This window comes from Equus quagga, chromosome 15 (genome assembly GCF_021613505.1).
Source record: "Equus quagga isolate Etosha38 chromosome 15, UCLA_HA_Equagga_1.0, whole genome shotgun sequence".
In the NCBI taxonomy this organism is placed as follows: Eukaryota; Metazoa; Chordata; class Mammalia; order Perissodactyla; family Equidae; genus Equus; species Equus quagga.
In genome coordinates, this window is record NC_060281.1 from 116,014 (window position 1) to 139,750 (window position 23,737).

The window sequence follows — 23,737 nt, forward strand, 5'->3', positions numbered from 1 at the left end:
AAACACACCCATGGATGGGAATCCGTTCTAAGTATTATCTGAGGAAATGGAGAGTGGCCTGGTACACCTGGCTCTGTTAATCTTTTTTGATACACAATTCCTTATTTTTAGAAATAAGAAATGGATACCATTTAGGCTTCTAGCTAATCTTTAGGGATAAACACTGGGGTGTGAAAATGGACTTTTCCTTCTGTGAAGAATGAAAAGATACTGCTTTAAAGGACTGAATCTCAGTAGATACAATCTATTAATAAATACCTGATGCTAGTTATAACTTTGAAAATCCTACTTGGTGCCACGTGCAAGTCTATCATATCCATATATTTGTATTTTTAGGGGGATTATTAACCAAATAGATCATGCTTAATTACACATCTAAGTTCCATCTTTCTTTATAAAATCTTTGCCAAAATTTGCACTCATTGGCACTAGATAAAGGTCAGTTTTCAGAATTTTCTAATTTCATTATTGGTTTTCGTGTGTTACAGCTTGTGAATCTTACAAAGCACATTGCTGTTCTTATCTCTCCTAAAAGGAAAGAGGCAGTGTCCCCAAGTGGCTTGAGCAAGATGACACAGTAAGTTGCTTCCAGAGACAGGGTTAGAACTTGTGGTCACTGGCTCTCGAAGCTGCAGTTCGGACCACGGAGTATATTGTCTCATAACAAACCCTAATGCTATCAGAAAAATCCTACTTTAGATTCACTTTCTTTTCATTATCACTTCCTTTCCTACTGTCATGATCTTTCTGAATAAGACAGGCTCTGTTTAAAGGAGAACAAAAAATAAGATTCATTGAAAACATGTGATGATGCCACCTGAGGCCTCTATAAAGAGGCTAGAGGTGGCTTAGGAGAGTTCAGGAGCCGGACATTTTCCTACAAACTAAATATGGAGGAGTATCAAGAAAACATAACTCAAAAAATAGTTTCAGACGTGCACATTTTAACACTGTGACCAGGCAATACTCCAGAAAACCACAGAAGCTTGATAAGAGATGGATTCTCCAGCCGCACGATGGCAGATGTCCTGAGAATTAGCTCCAGCACTTTCATCTCCAAATTCCAAACACAGAGTTGGAGTCTGTGGTAGCAGCTCAAATCAAATATTTAAAACATTTTGCAAAAGGCAGCACAGAAAGTAGGAGAGCCTTCTGCAAGGAGCGCACCGCTGCAAGTGTGCAAAATGAGCACTTCACTTATTTATTTTTTTTAAAGATTGGCCCCTGAGCTAACAACTGTTGCCAATCGTCTTTTTTCCCCCTTGCTTTTTCGCCCCAAATGTACCCAGTACATAGTTGTATATTTTAGTTGTGGTCCTTCAAGTTGTAGCATGTGGGACGCCACCTCAGCATGGCCTGATGAGCGGTGCCATGTCCGCACCCAGGATCCGAACTGGCGAAACCCTGGGCCACTGAAGCAGAGCACGCAAACTTAACCACTGGGCCAGGTGGCCGGCCCCATGAGCACTTTATTACAAATACCATCACAGTCACATGACCAAATTAAATAGGGAATGGAAGCACGGAGACAAAAAGAAGCAGGTGAAAGTCATTGCTCTGAAAAACCTCTGAAAGCGGAAGTGAAGGTGCTTCTTTTGTCTTGGGTTTCTTGGGTAAATTGGCACGTTTTTCCTTCATTTGCTCATGTTGAACTTGTTTCTCACTGTCGTTGGGTGTGTAACTGGGGTGAGGTTGTGGGTGCCTGTCTACTGGCATGCAGATTTCTGATTTTTATTCATTCAACACACATTTATTGTGGCCAGAAACTGCTAGAACTTGGATATATAACAGTAAAGGGTGCGGAAGGGGCATGGATGGCGTGGGCAAGAGAGACGCACAGGGCGAAAAGGATGGTTGGCCTAGAAGATGCTGAATGGAGTGACCACAACCACGGGCACTAAGTGTTGTGAGAGGAGGAGCACAAGGAGCACACTTCAGGACATTTAACCTCCCTGGAGAAATGTAGGGTAAGTCATTACTAATCAGCCAAAAATAAAGCCACAAAAACCCTCTAATTAACCCAAAATCCTGTAGGTACCATAACACAACCCTTCTAAAATTATCACTTCAAAAGAGCTCTAGACTCAAAAAGTACCTGGATGGGTCCATTCCTTCCCCTCCTCTTTTAAAATAATTTTTTTTTTTTGAGGAAGATTAGCCCTGAGCTAACTACTGCCAGTCCTCCTCTTTTTGCTGAGGAAGCCTGGCCCTGAGCTAACATCCATGTCCATCTTCCTCTACTTTATATGTGGGACACCTACCACAGCATGGCATGCCAAGCGGTGCCATGTCCACACCCAGGATCTGAACTGGCGAACCCTGGGCTGCTGAGAAAGAGAGTGTGCGAACTTAACTGCTGCGCCTCCAGGCTGGCCCCATAAAATTCGTTCTTATTTAAGATGCATAGACTCTCAAATTTTAGGAATTCAGGATGACAGAGATATTTTGAAGAAAACAATCAATAAAAACAAAGAGGTCTTACTGTGTTGATGATTTTTTTCTGATTGTATTTATCATTGTAGGATTGACAAGAGATTACACGGAACCCAGCACTTTGGGATTCGGTTTACTACCACTCACAGTCATGTAGAATTTGTTAAGTCCCAGGCAGTAAGCTGAGCACTTTATGCGTGTTCTCTCCCTTGGCCTTCCTGAGCAGGCTTCTGAGGCGGCACAAGGTTACCTTGTGCTATTGCACCTCCCAGACACTTGTATTTTTCTAAGTTGAAGGTTTGCGGCAACCCTGCATCAAGCAAGTCTATCAGCCCCATTTTTCCAACAGAATTTGCTCACTTCACATCTCTGTGTTACAATCTGGTAATTCCCACAATATTTCAAACCTTTTCACTACTATCATATTTGTTATGGTGATCTGTGATCAGTCATCTTTGATATCACTGCTGTTAATATTTCGGGGCACCATGAACCGGGCCCGTATAAGACAGCGAACTTAATCTATGTTGTGTGTTCTGATAGCTCCACTGACTGGCTCTTCCCCCATCTCTCTCCCTCTCCTCAGGTGTTCCTATTCCCTGGGACACAACAACAGTGAAATTAGGCCAGTTAATAACCCTACAGTGGCCTCTAACTGTTCAAGTGAAAGGAAGAGTCGCACGTCTCTCACTCTAAATCAAAAGCTAGAAATGATTAAGCTTAACGAGGAAGCCACATCAAAGCTGAGAGAGGCTGGAAGCTAGGTCTCTTGTGTCAGTTAGCCAAGTTGTGATGCAAAGGAAAAGTTCTTGAAGGAAATTAAAATTGCTACTCCAGTGAACACATGAATGATAAGAAAGTGAAACAGCCTTATTGCTGATGTGGAGAAGGTTTCAGTGGTCTGGATAGAAGATCAAACCAGCCACAACATTCCCTTAAGCCAAAGCCTAATCCAGAGCAAGGCCCTAACTCTCTTCAATTCTGTGAAGGATGAGAGAGGGGAGGAAGCTGCAGAAGAAACGTTTGACGTTAGCAGAGGTTGGTTCATGAGGCTTAAGAAAAGAAGCCCTCGTCATAACATAAAAGTACAGGGTGAAGCAGCAAGTGCTGATGGAGAAGCTGCAGCAAATTATCCAGAAGATCTACATAAGAAAATTAATGAAGGTGGCTACACTAGATAACAGATTTTCAATGTAGATAAAACAGCCTCATACTGGAAGAAGATGCCATCTAGGGCTTTCATAGCTAGAGAGAAGTCAAGGCTTGGTTTCAAAGCTTCAAGGATAGGCTGACTCTCTTGTTAGGAGCCAGTGCAGCTGGGGACTTTAAGTAGAAGCCAGTGCTCACTTACCATTCCAGATATCCTAGGGCCCTTAAGAATTATGCTAAATCTACTCTGCCTGTGCTCTAAATGGAACAGCAAAGCCTGGATGACAGCACGTATGTTTACAACATGACTTACTGAATATTTCAAGCCCACTGTTGAGACCTACTGCTCAGAAAAACGTTTCCTTTCAGAATATTTCTGCTCATCGACAATGCCCCTGATTATCCAAGAGCTCTAATGGAGACATACAACAAGATGAATGTTGTTTTCATGCCTGCTGACACAACATCCATTCTGCAGCTCATGAATCAAGGAGTAATTTCGACCTTCAAGTTGCATTTTTAAGAAATACAATGGAACATTACTCAGCCATAAAAAGATGAAATCTTGCCATTTCAGACAACACGGATGGACCTTGAGGGCATTATGCTAAGCAAAATAAGTCAGATGGAGAAAGTCAAATGCCATATGATTTCACTCATAAGTGGAAAATAAAAACAGCCACAAAAAGAAACAAACACATAGATATAAAAATTAGATTGGTGGTTACCAGAAGGGAGGGGGCAAGAGAGAAGACGAAAGGAGTAAAAGGGCACACGTGTACAGTGACAGACGGTAATTTGTCCTTGAGTGGTGAACATGACAGTCTACAGAGACATTAAAATATAATTATGTACACCTGAAATTTACATAATGCTATAAACAAAAAAAACCCCAACACTTCGGAAGGCCATAGCTGCCATAGATAGTGATTCTTTTGACGTGTCTGAGCAAAGTAAATTGAAAAAAACCTTCTGGAAAGGATTCACCATTCTAGATGCCATTAAGAACATTCATGATTCATGGCAAGAGGTCAAAGTATCGGCATTAATGGGAATTTGGAAGAAGTTGATTCCAACTCTCCTACATGACTTTGAGGGGTTCAAGACTTCAGTGGAGGAAGTGTCTGCAGATGTGTTAGAAAGAGCAAGAGAACTAAGAGTGGAGTCTGAAGATGTGACTGAATTGCTACAATCTCATGATAAAACTTTAATGGATGAGGAGTTGCTTCTTATGGATGAACCAAGAAAGTTTCTTGAGATGGACTCTGCCCCTGGTGAAGATGCTGTGAAGACTGTTGAAATGACAACAAAGGATTTAGACTATTACACAAACTTACTTGAAAAAGCAGCAGCAAGGTCTGAGAGGATTGGATCCAATTTTGAAAGAAGCTCTGCTGTGGGTAAAATGCTCTCAAACAGCAATGCATGCATCAGAGAAATTAGTCATGAAAGGAAGAGTCAATTGATGCAACAAATTTATTGTAAGTATCATCTTATTGTAAAAAAATTGCCACAGCCACCCCAGCCTTCAGCCACCAGCATGCTGATCAGTCAGCATCCATCAACATCAAGAGAAGACCCTCCACCGGCAAAAAGATTATGACTAGCTGAAGGCTCAGATGATGGTTAGCATTTTTTAGCAATAAAGTATTTTTTAAATTAAGGTATCTACATTGTTTTCTTAGTCACAATGGTATTGCACACTTAGGCTACAGTATAGTGTAAACATAACTTTTATATGTACTGGGAAACGGAAAACTTTGTGTAACTCGCTTTATTGCAATATTCGCTTTATTGCGGTGCTCTGGGACCGAACCCACAACATCTCTGAGGCATGCCTGTGCAAGTAAAATGCAAGTTAAAGTTAAAGAAATGTGTGGAGGGCAAATTAGGGCAAATCATAGGACACTTTTCAGGATAGGGTTTTGTAAAGAGTTAAAAATGCTGTTCTGTGTCACTTAGGCCTGGAACTGAGGACATTCATATGAAAATCCTACGGTAAGTTATCTTTGGCATTGTCCTTCTTTGCAATGACAAAAATGCCCTGAGTGAGTGTGAGATTCTGCACAGCTGTACATTCCATGAACCAATCCACTCACCCAATATTTCTACACGATGATAATAACAGTCAACACTTACGCTGTGCTGGCAGCCATTCTGTTTGTTCAATCTTTCAACAGTTAATACATTTATATGGCTTAAATATCAAAATTACATAAATTGATGACAGATGGAAAATCTTGCTCCCATCATTTTCCTCATTCACTTTATCCTTACTCATTATCTTCAGGTGAACATTTTTAGTCTTTTTAAAAAAATCCTTCCAATGTTTCTTCATACAAATAAAAGCAATGCAAACATATGCTCTTATTTTTCTCTTTTCTTATACAAAAAGTAGCATACTGTATATAAGTATTATATATTACTTCGTATCCTGGAATCCATAACATATCCTTGACATATTAACTTATATCCTGGGATCCTTTTACAGCTATACAGAAGGATCTTCTTTACTGTATTCTTAATTTATTCAGCTATACTGAACACTATAAATTGACAGAAATATCAGGAAGCAGAATTTCTGGGTTGAAGTGTTAATGCCACGTAATTTTAGTAGATTTTGTCCCTTTTCCATAAGGGTGACACCACTTTGTGTTCGTGGGTCTAATGCCTATTTCCTCACAGTCTCACTAAAAAGCGTGTGGTCGAATTCTGGAGTTTTGCTAATCTGAGAGGTGAGAAAATTCTATCATTTCATTTGTTTTTCATGAGTGAGATTATATTAGAGGCATACGTGCCTTTCTACTTCTGTGAACAGTCTTTCAATATTTATTTCTCATCTTTTATTTTCTACTGGGTTGTTGGATTTTTCTTCTGGATTTCTAGAACTCCTTGTATTTTAAAATGGTTAACTCTGTCTCAGATAGGAGTTGTAAGTATTTTCCCACATTTGTCTTTTGACTTTGCTTTTTGTTTTGTTTTATCGTGCAGGATTCTTTGACTTTATGTAGCTTAATTTTATTACTTTTTAATTTTTATGTAGCCTAAATTTATCAATATTTTCTTCTATGGCTTCTATATTTTCAATTATAGTTAGAAAGACCTTCCTGGGTCCAAGGTTATAAGAGAATTTACCCATTTCTGCCATCCAGTATTTATGGTTTTGCTTACTTTAAATCTTTGATTTAATTTGAGTTTATCTTGAATATGGTAAGGTACACATGGATCAACTTGATCTTTTTCCAAGTGAGTAATTAGCTGCTCCAATATCTCTTATAACCAGAGCGAGGATACAGCTGGAATTCAGGAATTTGGCCACATGGGTTGTTACTAACTTTTCAGAAAATGACTTTTCTGTTAGTTGTGATGGAAGATCCATCGGGAGACATTACGGGGAGTTTTAGAGGCAAAGCTGTCTCAGAGAATAGTTTTAAGAATGGAGTGGTGGCTGGTCCATTGTCATAGTGGTTAAGTTCGCACGCTCCACTTCAGCGGCCTGAGGTTCCCTGGTTTGGATCCTGGGCGCAGACCTACACACTACTCATCAGGCAATACTACGGTGGTGTCCCACATAGAAGAAATAGAAGGACTTGCAATTAGGATATACAACTATGTACTTGGGCTTTGGGGAGAAAAATGAAAAAAGAAGAAGATTGGCAACAGATGTTAGCTCAGGGCTAATCTTCCTCACCAAAAAAAGCATAAAGAGAATGCAAGCTGCATCAAAGTGATAAATTAAAAGAAAAAAAAAACACGGGAATTTTGGAGAGGTATAGGAGTAGGAGAAACAAATTACCCCTTTTCAGATCACATTAGAATCGTGATCACCGGGCTCAGCTTGCTATAGTGCACCAAAGGGCCTTGGTGGTAATTTTAAACTTTCCATTCTGTTGGAGTCGTGCTTTGAGGCTCTAACTCATGTGATTATACGTCCTTTAGCAGGCAAGCATAATTACTATTGGTCTCAGTAAAGTTTGCTTGAGTAAGGACTTTCTACAAAGAGAAGTTAGACTGAAGTAGTGGTCCTTCAGCAATTTGTTCAGTATTCCCTTTTTCCATTAAGTGGTCTCTCAACACTTCATCTATGGAAGCATCAAATTTACATTCCTTTAAGAGAGCATAAAGAACTGCTCCTTAATTGGCTATATTTTCATTTGTTTCTTGACCCAAGTGGTTAAATAAGAATTTGAGAAACTTCTGCTTATTAAAATAAGTTTCACAGAAAAACAGAGGAATCAGAAACATACATTTTCTATGAAAATAAAAAATATTGTTTAAGTCAGCACAGATATAATCCACTGCCATGAAGAACCCCAGGCATTTCTGTATTTTAGAAGGAATGGCCACACACTGGAAAACTGTTTGGCAGTTTCTGATAAACAAACACTTACCACATGACCCAGTAATCCCACTGCTGGGAATTTACCCTAGAGAAATAAAAACTTACTTTCATACAAAAACTTCTACATGAATGTTCAAAGCAGCTTTATTTCTAATGGCCCAAATCTAGAAACAACCCAAATGCCCTTTAACAGGTAAATGGATAAGCAAACTGTGGTCTATCCACATCATGGAATACTATTCAGCAATAAAAATGAAGGAGCGATAGGTGCACAGAATGACTTGCATGGATCTCAAGAGCATTATACTGAGTGGAAAAGAGCCAATTTCAAATGATTACTTCTGTATGATTCCATTTACACAAGATTCTAAAAATGACAAAATTCCAGTGATGAAGAACAGATTAGTGGTTCCCAGAGGTTAGGATTGGGGAGAGGGAGTGACTTAGCATAAAAGATAGCATCCAAGTTTCTTGAGGGTGATGGGAAAGTTATGTATTCTGACTGTGGTAATGGTTAAATTAGTGGATAATGTTAAAATTTCATTGCCATATCAATGGAAAAAAGTGAGCACATGCAAAGTCTGACGAAATCAGAATAAGATCTGCAGTTTAGTTAATAGCAGGTGTCTGTAGCAATTCCTGGTTTGATAATTGCACTATATGCACGTGAGATGTTATCACCGGGGGAAGCTGAGCAAACATAGGAACTCTCCATACTATCTGTGCAACTTCTCAGTAAGTCTGAAGTTATTCAACATAAAAAGTTGAAGAAAAGGCCACATCTTAGGAAGATGACTGTTGGGAAAAGGAATTGATTTTTCATGACACTAATGTCTATTTTCCTTCAGATTCCACCTGTCTCCTGTGGGGTGGGGGAGATCTGGGGATAAACCCTCATCACTTGGTTTATTAATTTGTTCCCTGCCACAACTGGGCTGAGCAGGAAGATAATGTGGTGTCAGAGAAGGAAGTCTGGACTTGATGTGAGCAAATCTCTCTCTCTTTTTTTTCTGACTCTTGCATTTATGTTATGTGACCCTTGATAAAGCCCTTAATCTAAGTCTCAGTTTTTAAATATATAAAATGGGGATCATAATTTCTTCCAACTTCAATAAGATTGTTCTGGGGATTATATGAGACGGTTCATACATACGGTGTGCACTTTAAGCTAAGAAATGTTATCCCTGTTCATGTAACACCAGGCAACTCAACTCTTAACCTCCTGTTATTTTCAGCTTCAAAGGAAGATTTCTTATCTAAATATGGCTCTTAAAGCATTGTCTCTTTTCTAACGTGTATGCAGGAAATATAAAATGGATGGACTGGAATATACATGGCCACTGGAAATCAGTGGAAGAGCAATCAAAAGTCAAACATGCAGTGAGGGCTCCCCCATCTTCTGCTTCAAGGAAAGCTGTGAGTCGGGCACATAGCTCTGTGTGGTCCTTTCTCTAATACAGGAGTACAGAGGGGACGACACACTCTTTTCTCTTCTTATTTTTTTAAATTGGTAAGTTTTCTTTCTGGTTAAAAAGATGGTTCTGCAGTATTTTCAAGTGGAACATTTACTTATGCTTCAAAGTGAGAAAAATCATTAAGTCCTTTGCAGTTGTGGCCAGTGGAAATAGGATCGTTTCTTTCATGGTGCTGGACACTGTCTAGAACATGCTGAAGTTTGGATCCCGAGAAGAAAGTTGCTGATCTATGTAACACGGTCTCTCATCAATCCGTTAATAAATTTATCTTTTCCTGCTTCTGCATTATTCCTCCACGTGTAGATTAAACAAACAGATTATACTGTAATTAAATTTGACTCTCGTTCGAGGGAGTGCTCTAGAGCAGTGAGCTATCAGGAGGCCCGCATTCTATTCCTAGCTTCCACGCTGACTTTGGGGCTGAGCACACAGCACCCTGACTTACGGAGCCTCAATTTTTCTGTCTATAGAGTGAGATAAACAATGTCTCAGAGGGACACGGTGCTGCTTTATGAGCCCTATATTCTAAGTGAGCTCCAAATTCCTCTATAGAAAGGTACTATTTGAAGAATTAAAGACATACTTATTTTGTTGTTGTGCTTCTTAATAGGAATGAAGCTTCAAAATCTAATTTTAAAAGCTTCCTAGTGCACAGCACTTTACCCACAATCTTAAATACTGCAATCAGTTGTGCACTGAGTTGCTTTGTGGTATTTATTAAAAATAAAAAGATCACTGCAAAGATGTTCTGTAGGACATTTTCAAAGCCATGCGTGGTGGTTTAACTGCAGGACTTCCACTGAAGTTAATGGGACTCATACTGGCAAATCCCAAGCACCATTTTGAAAATTTACCCCATAGTGACAGTTTAATGCTTTTTATTGTTCATAAGTCTTCAGATAACATCTCAAGGAAAAAGGAGACAATTTATCAAAGTAAATAAATAACCTTCCATGAAATTATAAATCTTCACTGCAACCATCGTGACTGGGAGGATGCTGCAGAGTCCTTTGGTAAGCAGGCGCTTAGGAAGTGCTTTTCGGTGCTAGTTACCAATGAGCTATAAGAGTTTCCATTACATTCTCCTGATTCCAGCTGTTCACAGAAAATAACACATTTTCCTTTTAGTTTTGAAATTTCATGTTTCTAGGGGTAGATATATAGACCCATAGACATATGGAAAAGTCAGAGGAAATTGGTTTATGTTCCTCTGAACGGATAATCATTTGTATATTGCTGATATGAATCAAATAGGTGTAGATGACTAAAGCACCTAGGGCCTTATACAGCCACTACTTTTTTAACCCAAATATTCAGCATTAGGCCTGCCAGCAATCTATTGCTCCTCCTCCTGGTGGCCCATCTCTAGAAGCTGCCTTGTATGAAGCAACTATATGCCCTCAGATGGCCAACACAGCCCTCAGGGTGTGACCTCTGCCTGTCTGTCCATCATCTCCTACCACCCTCTCCACTGCTCATTGAACTCCAGCCACAATGACCTTATGTCTCTTGTACAAGTCAAGCTCACTGGGTCTCAAGAGTCTTTGCAATTACTATTCTCTGGCCTGGAAAGATCTGTGCCTAAATCTTCTCATGGGTGGCTCCTGAATGTCCACTCCTTAGAAAGACTCTCGCGGGCCACTCAATCTAAAGAAGCCCCCAATCTCTCTGTTTTATTTTCTTCATTGCACGCGTCTCTAGTTGACGTCATCTTGCTTTTCAAAAACATGTTTGCATATTGTTTTTCTCTGTCCACTGGAATATTAGCTCTATAAGGAAGACCTTGCCCATATGTCTCCCCAGCCTCTAGGATCACGCTTGGACGTGGTGGACACTGTGTAATGTTTGTTGGATGACTAAGCCCCAAACCCAGGTACCTCCACACCTCTGTCTGACACAATCAGTCATGATACTCTCACCCTTCTCTCCATGCCTACTTCCCGTCACCACCTTTGCTGTCTCACCTTAGTTAGTCTCCCTCCTTCTAGTTGTGCCTTCTCCAAGAGCACAGGATACCGTCCTCTCACAGGCAGGAACCATGATTTACTCATCTTTATGTTCTTTGCACCTAAGATGATGTTTGACTCAGAGTAAATGCTCTCTCTGTGAATGAATTTTCTTACATAACACTTGATGGGACAGAATACTGGTACAACACATCATAGCATCTACTGAAGTTTATAGAGGGAATAGGAAATTACCTTTAGTTATTCACTTCTCTCTGAGGGCATTCTCTATATGGTCAAGTCATATCAGCTAATCAAGCTACTTGATAAGTTCAAATTTGTGCACGATATCATCAATTACCTAAACAGTCTCCTAATATTAACAAACATTCAAAGGCATTTCTGGGAGTAACATCACTTACTCTAGAGATGTCTCCAATTGGGAAATGTATGGGGAGTCTCATGATAACATTGCTCGAGAGCTATTCAATTTGATACATGGCAAGCGAGTCTCTTTTAGAGCCCAATTTACCCTTTGGGTTAGAGAGCAGCAATAAGTAACTTGATTTAGTTGATATAATTAAGGCTAATACTGAAATTAATGCCATTTTGTAAAGTCTGGCTTCTCATTCAAAGATCTCAGGTTATTAATGATGAGCATAAAAGTATCACATTCTTTGTAAGTTGGTAACAATGGACAAATTTCAATTAAATTTAATTTTAAAATACTAATAAACAATAAGGGCAATTTTCTCACAGTTGGGTAGTGTGGTATGATGGGAAATTTGGTCATTGTCCTGGGTTCCTGGCACACAGCTCCTAAGTCCCTTGGAATCTTGGACTGATAAGTGAGTTTTGTATGCTAACAAGATGACTGGGAGCTGAGGGCCCCTAGGTAGCTTGAAGATGGGGGCTGGCCACCAGACAGACAAAAGCGTGATTTAAGAGTTGGAACTTTCAGCCCAACACCTGGACCTCTGAGAAAGGAAGAGGGCTTAGAGATTGAGCTCAATCACAGTGGCCAATGATTTGATCAATCATTCCTACACAACGAAAGCCCCACAAGACTCTAAACCGTAGGGTTCTGAGAGACCCAGCTGGCGAGCACATCGAGATGCTGGGAGGGTAGCGCACCTGCAGAGGGCGTGGAGGCTCCGTGTCAGCTATTCCCCTGCCCCATGCCTGGTCCTGTGCGTCTCTTCCATTTGGCTGTTCTTGAATTGTATCTTTTATAATAAACCCACAATAGTAAGTAAAGTGCTTTCCTGAATTCTGTGAGTCATTCTAGCAAATTACCAAACCTGAGGTTTGGGGGTTGTGGGAACCCCTGAATTTGCAGTCAGTTTGAGAGAAGCATGTGTACCCTGGACACCTTACTGTGGCTCTGAAGTTGGAGGTGGGGGAAGTCTTGTGGGATCAAACCCTTCTCCTGTGGGGTCTGTACTAACTCCAGGCAGTTAGTGTCAGAATTGAACTGAACTGTTGAACACCTGATTGGTGTCTGGAGAGTTGGAAAATTGGTTGGTGTGAGAAAAAACTCACACATTTGGTGTCAGAAGTGTTGTAAATAAAAAGACCTCATCAGGTAGGTATATTTTTCTAGAGTGAAATCTCGAGCAGTCAATCTTGGTTCTTTCACCTATCATCTTTCTAACTTTGGACATGTTTCTTCAGCCTGTCTTACTTCCTTATCTATAAAGTGAGTATGTTGCTTATGTAGGATTAGACAAGACAATGCTTTTAGAGTGCTGAGAGCAGGACCTCACATATAGCAAATCTCCATAAATATCAGCTGTCACTAACTGAAAGCATTGAAATGGCTTTGATGTTCTATGGTCAAGCAATCCAACAGGGTGTAATTGTTTACATGTGCGGGAGGCATGTAGACACAAGGAAAGAGAAGCGGCAGAAGAGCATGTGACTGACAGGAAACAACATGAGAGTGTGATTCCTGCTGAAGGAGAGAAGAGACTCAAAGGTGTAGAAAATGCTGCCATTTGAGAGCGTCTCATAGAACGAGAGATGGAGATGGCAGAGGAGCAGAAATGTGTCTTAGGTCTTAAGTTTAGGAGCTGGCAGCAGTCCTGGGAGCCTCTGATTTAACTTTTGAACACATTAACAGCTTAAGTTGTGTTTTAGTAACATGAACTCACAGACATTTTAGAGTTGCTTTGGCTGTGTGGTTGATTTTTTTTTTTTTTTTTGAGGAAGCCTGGCCCTGAGCTAACATCCATGCCCATCTTCCTCTACTTTATATGTGGGACGCCTACCACAGCATGGCTTTTGCCAAGCAGTGCCATATCCGCACTGGGATCCAAACCGGTGAACCCAGGGCCACTGAGAATCGGAACGTGTGAACTTTACCGCTGCGCCACCGGGCTGGCCCCTGTGTGGTTGATTTTAACAACGACTTCAATTTTATTTTAGCCAAGTAAGAAGTGGGTTATTTTACTCATTTAAAAAAAATGTTGGCCCTTTCCTAAGTGGCTGTTATCTCCCGTCAAAGGCATATATACTCAGATCATGGGGAAGATCTGCGCTGTGGCTGCCTCTTTTGTCCTTCTGTGGACATATTACACCGAAGGAAAACTGCTCAAATAGCGATAAGAAACCACCTTATATTTAGCATCAAATGCAGACCCAAGACTAATCAAGGCTGCTGTACTTTGGTTCCCTGAGACACAGCAAGACTGGAAAATATGGCCCTGCTAAATCTGTCTTTAGAAAGAGGCACCAGGGAACCCAAATAAGCAACTGTCAGGAGTATTTTGTTGGCTTCCTGACACCTCAGGTTCATTGTTGGGATCTAAGTACCAGCCTTTGGTTCTATTTGCAATTTTCAGGTGGGTCATTTATGAAAGCTAGAAACAATGAAATCAGGCTGTGAGGTTATTTCACACCTTCTCAGTACAGAGGTCACTGCAAGGGTGACTTGAGTTTGAGAAAAGCAGCCAGTCCAGGTAAACGAAGGCAACTCACCCCAGATGAGCCTCAGAGTGGGGCTGTGGCAACTGTGCCCACGGCTGCAGAAACGTCACTGCACAGAGTTTTTGGGGAGATGCAAACTGAACACGCAGGTATAGAAGGAATTTTGTCATTCAAGACAAGATTTTACGAGTTTTCAAAGCAAACTCCCAAAACCAAGCAGAGATAAAACAATAAAGTAATGAAAGAAAGCACCTAATTAAAAAAAATAGGTTTTTTCTTCCTTTAGGTTACAATTGTTTAAAATACGTTTTCCAAACACAAGTATATAAGATTTTATGATTTCCTAAATCAACCGCTTCTTGAAATGCTCCTGGTTCTGTCTGGAGTGCAGGGCTGAAAGGCGGACAATGAAGAAGGGGGAAGCTCAAACATCTTTGGAAATCAGCCTGTGGGGCCCCTATCAAATCGTGTCCATAGGCGATCAGTTGGTCTGTAGGGCTCAGCACCAGATGAGGCTATGAGATAACCACTGTGGCAGCCTCTGTCTGCTTCCAGTTGAGAACAACCTCAGCTCACTTACAGGAGGCATGTCCCAGGCGGAAGGCACAGCCACTCTACCACAGCCGCTCTACCACAACCGTTCCTATTGCCTTTTCTCAAATGCTCAAGGCTTCTAAAAACATGTGGGTGTGTGTTTGGCATGTTTAGAGTAAACAAATCTTGCAAATACATGTAGTCTTGAGAGGTCGTAGCTACATTCCCAAGGTCGGAGCGGTTATCACGGACAGATGCGAGAGAGGCCACTCCTCTTTCCACTTCACCACGTAAGTTAGGTGGGACAAGGGAATGACAGTGACCATGTTCTTTTGCACTTTATCATTCTACCAGTGATGTCAATCATTTTTATGGACCTGTTAATCAGGCCTGGAAAGGGCTTCAACAGCCATCTGGCGCAGCGTGCTGCCTTCAGGCAGGTGCTGCTTGGTCCCTCTGTGTAGGTTAAATTCTACTGACAAGCTACATTTGAACACATTTCACTATTACATCAATTCAGCTGGACCATGAATCAAACTTTGTTACATGTACATTAAATACAAGACTGAAAAATGAATAGTTACCCTAAATGTAAGTACAAATCTTGTCTTTGTTTTCAAGGCCATTCATTATATATCTATCAATGAAATCTTCTTCCAAAGCAATTAATTTACTGGAGATAAAATATCCAAATGAAGAAAAGGCCTCAAGAGTGAACTCAGTGGCAACTACACGTGAACGGTGTTGTACTGAATTTGTGAGGTCACCATCGATGGGACCAATGGTGGCTAGGGTTATAGAGAACAGAACAGCATTTTTAGAAGCACATGTTATTCCGAGACCTGCAAGGATCTGAGACAGGAAGAGAGAGATTAAAGGACTAAGATATGCTGACGTAGCCGTAGCTGGAAGCAGCTATCGAAAGGCAGCAAGCATCTGGGAAAAAACTTTCTTTTTAGTTTGAAGGCCAGAGATATATTGGTATTGCCTCAGGAATTGGAATAAAACCAACTTTTAATTGGTTTTAAAACCTGGAATGAAACATTCCTGCAGTCTTCCATGAACTGACCTTATCCTGTAGCAGCTGAGTGAATTTTGGCTAACCATCCGCCTTGTGAATTGTTTTGTTTGGGCCCTTTTGAGGACAAAAAGTACTTGTTGTGCTATAGTTTCACATCAAGTTATGGTTCTTCAGAATGTTGCTTGAGCAATGAATTCAAAAAGAGAAAAAAGTCTCCAGGGAGAGAAATCAAATGTCTTCACTGATGTGCTCCAGGGCTGGATGGACCTGCGAGGCTGGGATCCATCACCACTTCCCCCCACGCCCCAGCATCTTGGTTCCCAAGAATAAGTAAAGCCTATTTGTGCAGAAGAGGAGCAGCTGGACAAACAGGTTGCATTAGTGAGAGCCCAACAAGGTATTTTAACACTGATCTGACTTGGAATTTCACTAGAGTCACTGCTGTAGCTCCAGAGCTTCACACACAGCCAAATCCCCTTAAATCTGGTTGAATGAATGGGGACTCTTGAAACGTACATACTATGAAACTGCCTCGTGGTAGAGTGTGTGGGGGACCCATGTTCCCCTATCTCCATGACTGTGCCCTCTCTACACAAGGATGAATAAAGTATTCTTCAAGTGCCCATGGTTGGGGAGACACTTTTTCTCTAATTCCTCCTTAAGTCCACTCTGCTCCTGCCACAGGGAACAGGGGTAAAGGGAAAAACTAAGAGGATGACTCATAATTCCTGACTCTGGAAACAAAAGGGAAAATCTGTTGTAGGTGACGAAGATAGTCTAAACTGCGTCGTAAATAAAAAACACAGTTTCTCAGACTGGAAATAGTGGAAATAAGTAAGCCTCACCAAGAACTTTCAGTATTTGGACTTGAATGGCTTCCAAAGAAGTGATAAGGAAAAATAGCAAGAAAATCAACTTTAGCTGTAATAACAATAATAATAATACAATAACAGCTTTTATATATGGATTCTTTTCCAAAGGAAGAACATTCTATTTTTTAAAAGGGGGAGGGGGAGGTTATATTCTCCAAAAATGCCAATATCATGAAAGGCTAAGGAACTGTTCTAGATTGAAGGACACTAAGAGATATGATGACCAAATGCAGCATGTGATACTAGACAGGACCTGGTTCTGGGGAGGAAAAAACACTATAAAGGACATTATTGGGTCAATTGACAAAACTGGAATACAACCAGTAGATTAGATAAAGCATTGAATCAATATTTAATTTACTGAAGGTTATGTCAAAAGATACCCTTATTCTTGAGAAATCCACATCAAAATATTTGAGGATAAAGGGCCATTATGTAGGTAACTTACTCTTTTTTAAAATTAACATTTTTTTTAAATTGAGATATAATTTACTAGGGTTTTCAATTTATGATATACTTTTAAATATATGACTGAGAGATGCCATATCTTAACTGCAGAACACTGTATCACATCTTTATTAAGAAGTGCAATTTCAAGGTGGTATCCAGGCAAATGGGATCCTTCTAAAACCAAAGCTGCTAGGGAGATGCAAAGATGTTACTCTTATTCAGGGACTGCAGCATGGGGGAACTCGTATTCCAGAGCATAAAACACTTCATCAGGTCTGAAGTTACCAATGCATGAAGTTAGCCAGATTTGTAACCATTCTTGAGGCGTGCTAATTGAGGTGCATCACCAGGTCTAACACGCCGCTGTCTACTCCAGCTGACCAAGGGCATGAAGGACAGTATCAGTCAAACTGTAGAGCACAAAGGGGTTTTTATGCTTAGTGAGATTAAGGCTTCCCTAACTCAGGGCAACCCTGGAGAACCATATACTTCAGTATAACTTAATTGATACCAGTGGGTCTTCTAGAGCCAGACCACCTGACTCAAACCCCAGCTCCACCACTTACCACCTGTATGACTTTCACAACTTCACCTCTCTTTGCTTCAGTTTCTTCAAATGTAAAATGGAAATAATAAAAATACCTACCTCATAGCGTTGTGGTGAGGATTAAATGAGTCAACACTTTTAAAATACGAGAGAGCCTGGCCCATGGTAAATACTCCATGAATGGTAGCTTTTAATATTAGTTAAATGTTGCAATACAGAAGAGAAGAAAAAAGGATGTGGTGTCATAAATCTAGCATCAAGGACTTCGATATTCACCTATAACACAGAAGGGCTTTCGAGCAAATCTCAGTCTTCCTTGCCATCCTCTATACCGACAGCAGCAACCTGCAGACCAGATTCGAACGATGAACTCCAAACCAAAGACGACAATCATCACAAACTCCTAAAATACCAAATGAGACATGTTAGAGAGAGCCATTTCGGAGCAAACCACAGCAAGAAGCTCTATAGATATTCTGGACATTTAAGCACTTTGTCTAAAATGTCTAGTTGTCAATGTCTAAAGTTAACATCTCCTCTTCTCCGAGTTAAACTAAACCAGGAGAACATCTGAACCTCACGTGTCTGCATTTCCTATCACGGAAGGTTGTTTTTCCTCAAGACTCTAAGACTTGGCCAATTTAGGAGCCCACTTTAACACTAAACGTGCAGGCTGAATCACAGGTCTGCCTTGTCAGGAGGATAGAGTGTAGCCGACTGTAGCTACACGGTAACATGTGAAATCTCTGAAACGAAAGAGGGGACCCTGAAAATACAGCCTTACAGTTTTACAGAAAACAACGCTTCTTGCTGCAAGGAGTGATATAATCCCTAAGCCATAAGAGTTGTTCTCAGAGAAAAAGAAGTAAACATTTAGAAGCATACTGAGTTCTTTTATTAATGGTGTCAAAATCTCCTTATAAAATAGCAAGTTTCAAAAGCATTACCATGCGTGGCACATATATCGTTTGCCAGAAATGAGATTCTGGATCAGAAGCTTATTAATCATCACACTGCCCTTTGGTGACAGCTGCCGGGAAGAGGACACGTGTCGAGTAAAATGACTTTGAGATTATTTAGGAAGAGTTGTGTGTGAACCTTGGGGAAAAGCCAACAGTGGCTTATTAAACTGTGAGTCGTAGAATGAGAAACCAAAGGGAATTTGTAAGCAGAGAGTGTCTTGGAGCAAGATGTCACAATCGTCTTGTCGTCCCTGTATAGAGACAGGCACTGAACTTATCGAAATTTGTTTTCCTTTAAAAAGTATTTCCCTCTCTTGTTTTTAAGCAAGAGTTGACTGAGCATTTATAATGGAGAACAAAACTGTATTTATTAATTGATTTTTATTTTAATTGCTTAATTATGAAAGTGATACATGGTCTTTTTAATTAAAGCATTCAAACGTCACAGGAATATAGAACATAGAAAGTAAAGGTCCTAATCCACTCCCCCTTCTCCCACCCCATGGTCCAAGATAAAACTGTTATCAAAATTAGAAGAATGGCATTTTGTTGCAAGTTTCTGGCAAATGTCTGTTTCTTTAGTTAGAGTGTGTGGTGTTGCAATTTTGAAACGCCGAGTAGAGATATATCAGTCTATCCTTCTGTTATTTTGCACTGAGTAAACCACAAATATTTCTCATGATGGGAAATAAGTCTCTAATATCATCACTGCTTATTGACAGTGACTTAAAGCCACCTATGGGATAAATCTCTGGAGACAACTTTATGCACAGACAACCAAACTATGGTCAACATACACTCATTAAAGACATGGATTTGGCTTTGTTTTGATTGGTTTTGAGTGTGTATCTAGATGGTTGAGTCTGTTCATCCATTAAGGTGCCTCAGTACCAGAGCTCCTGTTTCTAACTCAGCACATCTTTCCATACACAGAAGGCATGCTGAGGCCCAAGAGGCCCACAGAGCTTGTCCTGTGATCCACCCAGATTTAATGGCAGGTCCACTTTTTATCCCTGCCCCTAACTCCTACTTGTGCCAGGAAGTTTGGCACTCTGCTGGTGAGAGGTCATTTTATTAGAGATACCCAAGAAAATCCAAAAGGTGGCCTGAGCTCCCAGGTACGACCATAGGATGACTTTTCTTTTTCATGGGAATAGATGACGCCAATAGATGATGGCCATTATTCTAAAGAGAGGTAGGCCCTCACTGCCCAATTTCAGTGTTGCACTGAGGCGGGGTGAGTTACATCGACAAAATCTTTACTCAGGGCCCCTTGTTCGGGAATATTGCTTGCTATATTTTCTTTATATTGTTATATAATATAATATAATATAATATATTATATATAAAACATATATTTTATATATCTTTTAAGAGGTTAGGAAAAAAATTTCCTTCCTTTGCCAATAAAGCAAGAGGAAGTTGTGACTGGATTTCACCACAGGGTCACAATCTCCTCCCTGTGCCAGATCATTGCTTAGTATTCCCTGTGAGCGCTGGGTTTTAGACTGTGAAAAATAACCTCAAGAATCTCAGTCATTGAGTAAGGAGCAGCGAGAGACGAGAGCTCACTGGTCGACTGTGGAGTGCAGGCCGCGGGGATGTTCTCTCTTGAGGACTTGGGCTTCGGTGACGGGGAGCTAAAGTGTGACTGCCACTTTGACCAGATTCTGTCTCTGGGTTCCTGAAATGTCCATCTTATTTCAGTTAAAAGGAACAAAGAGCTATTGAGCTGGAGAAAGAGAAAGAACCCAAATCTTTGAGCAGGTGGGGAGTGGAACTGCGAGAGGACCACTTTCTCTGCCTTGTTCTTTTCTCTGCTTTGTTGAGGCATAATTGACAAACAAAAACCATATATATTTAAGGTACACAATGTGATGTTTTGATAGAGTTATACATTGTGAAGTCTTACCACAATCAAGCTAATTAACACATCCATCACCTCACATAGTTAACGTTGTCTTTGGTGGTGAAAACATTTAAGATCTACTCTCTTAGCAAATTTCTAGTACACGATACATTGTTGTTAACCACAGCTACCATTCCATCCATGACATCCAGAAGTTGTTCATCCTACATAACTGGGATTCTGTACCTTTGACCAATGTCTCCCCATCTCCCCCACCCTCCAGCCCTGGAGACCACCGATAGACTCTCTTTTAGGCATTTGAGTTTTTTAGATTCCACAGTCAGGTCATGGGATATTTGTCTTTCAGTGTCTGACTTATTTCACTTAGTATAACATCCTCCAAGTTTACCTATGTTATTGCAAATAACAGGATTTCTTTCTTTTTTGAAGGCTGAACAATATTCCACTGTATATACACCACCTTTTCTTTATCCATTTGCCCAGTGATGGTTGTTTCCACATCTTGGCTACTTTAAATAATGATGCAATGAACATGGGAGTGCAGATATCTTTTCAAGCTCCTGACTTTATTTCTTTTGGGTGTGTGTGCAGAAGTGGGATTGTTGGATCATATGGTAGTTCCATTTTTAATTTTGTGAGGAACCTCCATACTGTTTTCCGTAGTAACTATACCAATTTACATTCCCATCAACAGTACACCAACTTACATCTATTTTCTCCAAATCCTCGCCAGCATTTATCATCTCTTGTCTTTTTGATAATAGCCATTCTAACAGGTATGAGAAGCTATCTTATTGTGGTTTTGATCTGCATTTCCCTGATGATTAATGATGTTGAGCACTTTTTCATATACCTATTGGCCATTTGTATGTCTTCTTTTGCGAAATGACCATGCAGGTCCTTTGCCCACTTTTTAATTGGGTTATTTGTTTTTTCACTATTGACTTATGGAAGTTCCCTATGTATTTGGATATTAACTCTCTATCAGATTTGATGTCCAAATGTTTTCTCTCATTCTGTGGGTTGTCTCTTTATTCCATTGATGTTTCCTTTGCTGTACAGAAGGATTTTAGTTTGATTCAATCCCACCTGTCCATTTTTGCTTTTGTTTTCTGTGCTTTTGGGGTCATGTCCAAAAAAATCATTGCCCAAACCAACGTCAAGAAGCTCCTTCCCTATGCTTTCTTCTAGTCGTTTTACATTTCTGGGTCTTACATTTAAGTCTTTAATCCATTTTGGGTTGACTTTTGTATATCATGTGAATAAGGGTCCAATTTCATTCTCCTGCATGTGGATATCCAGTTTTCCCATTCATGATAAAACTCTCAGCAAGTTAGGAATAGAGGTTTATTATCTCAATTTGATAAATAGCATCTACAAAATACCTACATCTAACATCATACTTGGTGGTCTAGTGGTTAAGATTTGGTGCTCTCACTGCTGCACCCAGGTCTGTTTCCAGGTCAAGAAACCACATCACCGGTCTGTCAGTTGTCATACTGTGGTGGCTGCATGTTGCTGTGTTGCTGAAAGCTATGCCAGAGTACTTCAAACACCAGCAGGGTCACCCATGGTGGACAGGTGTCAGTGGAGCTTCCAGACTAAGACAGACTAGGAAGAAGAACCTGGCCACCCACTTCTGAAAAATTGTCCATGAAACCCTGTGAATAGCAGCAGAATGTTGTGTTATATAGCACTGCAGGGTGAGAGGATGGAGCAAAAAGACCAGGCAAGGTTCTGCTCTACTGTCCACAGGGTTGCTAGGAGTCAGAATCAACTCAATGGCGCTAACAAAACATCATACTTAATGATGAAAGACTGCATGATTTCCCCTAAAATCAAGAACAAGGAAAGATGTTACTTTCATCACTCTTATTCAATATGGTTGAATAATATAGTCACTGTAATAAGGCAGGTAAAAGAAATAAAAGCCATACAAATTGCAAAGGCAGACAAAACAGTCTTTATTTGCAGATGGCACGATTGTTTACAGAGAAAATTGAAAGGAATCTATGAAAAACTTAGAACTAATAAGTGATCTCAGTAAGGCTGCAAGATATAAGATCAACAGACGAAAGTAAACCACATTTCTGTATACTAACAACCAGGATGTGGAAGCCAAAATTAAAAGCACAATATTATGCATAACCATTTTAAAGAGAATAAAGTATTTAGCTATGCACTTAACAAAACATGTACGGAATACACATGCTGAAAATTACAAAATGTTGTTGAAAGAGATCAGAGAAGACCCAAATAAATCCATGTTCATGTGTTGGAAGACTCAGTATAATAAAGATAGCAGCCCTTTTCAAATTCATGTATAGGTTTAATGAAAGTCCTATCACAATCTCAGCAAGCTGTGTTTTAGACAAAAAGCTTATTCTAAAATTTATATGAAATGGTACAGGCCCTAGAATAGCTAAAACAATCCCCAAAAGTAGAATAAAGTGGGAGGAATCACTTTATCTGGTATTAAGGCTACCATATAGCTACAATAATCAAGACTGTGTGGTAGTGGCAGAGGGACAGACACATAGAGAACAATGGAACAGAATAGAGAACTTAAAAATATACGCAGACAAATATGCTCAAATGATTTTTGATAAAAGTACAAGAGCAATTCAATGAAGAAAGAAATAGCTGGGCTGTTTTTAGGTAAAAATCAGCATATAACATTATATAAATTTCAAGTGCACATCATTATATTTTGATTCCTGTATAGATTACATCATGTTCACCACCCAAAGACTAATAATCCATCACCCCACACAGGTGCCTAATCACCCCTTTCGTCCACCTCCATCCCCCCTTTCCCTCTGGTAGCCACCAAACCAATCTCTGTCTCTACATGGTTGTTTGCTGTTGTTTTTATCTTCTCCTTAAGGGTGAGATCATACAGTATTTCACTTTCTCCTTCTGACTTATTTCGCTTAGCATAATACCGTCAAGTTCCATTCATATTGTCACAAATAGCCAGATTTCATGAGTTTTTATAGCTGAGTAGTATATTCCAGTGTGTATATATACCACTACTTCTTTATCCATTCATCACTTGATGGGCACCTACGTTGCTTCCAAGTCTTGGCTGTTGTGAATAATGCTTCAGTGGACATAGGGAGGCATGTATCATTATGAATTTGTGTTTTCATGCTCTTTGGATAAATACCCAGCAGTGGGATAGCTGGATCATATGGTAGATCTATCC

At 40.1% G+C, this 23,737-nt stretch overlaps 1 protein-coding gene across 7 annotated transcripts in view; it reads right to left on the reverse strand.

Moving 5' to 3' along the window:
- KCNQ5 (potassium voltage-gated channel subfamily Q member 5) overlaps positions 1–23,737 on the reverse strand; it is a 469,780-nt gene that overhangs the window by 108,026 nt on the left and 338,017 nt on the right. For all 7 annotated transcript variants that reach the window (XM_046641231.1, XM_046641229.1, XM_046641230.1 and 4 more), the window contains exon 3: positions 17,974–18,100. In XM_046641231.1, coding sequence (XP_046497187.1) covers positions 17,974–18,100 — 127 coding nt within the window. The remainder of the gene's footprint in view (positions 1–17,973; positions 18,101–23,737) is intronic.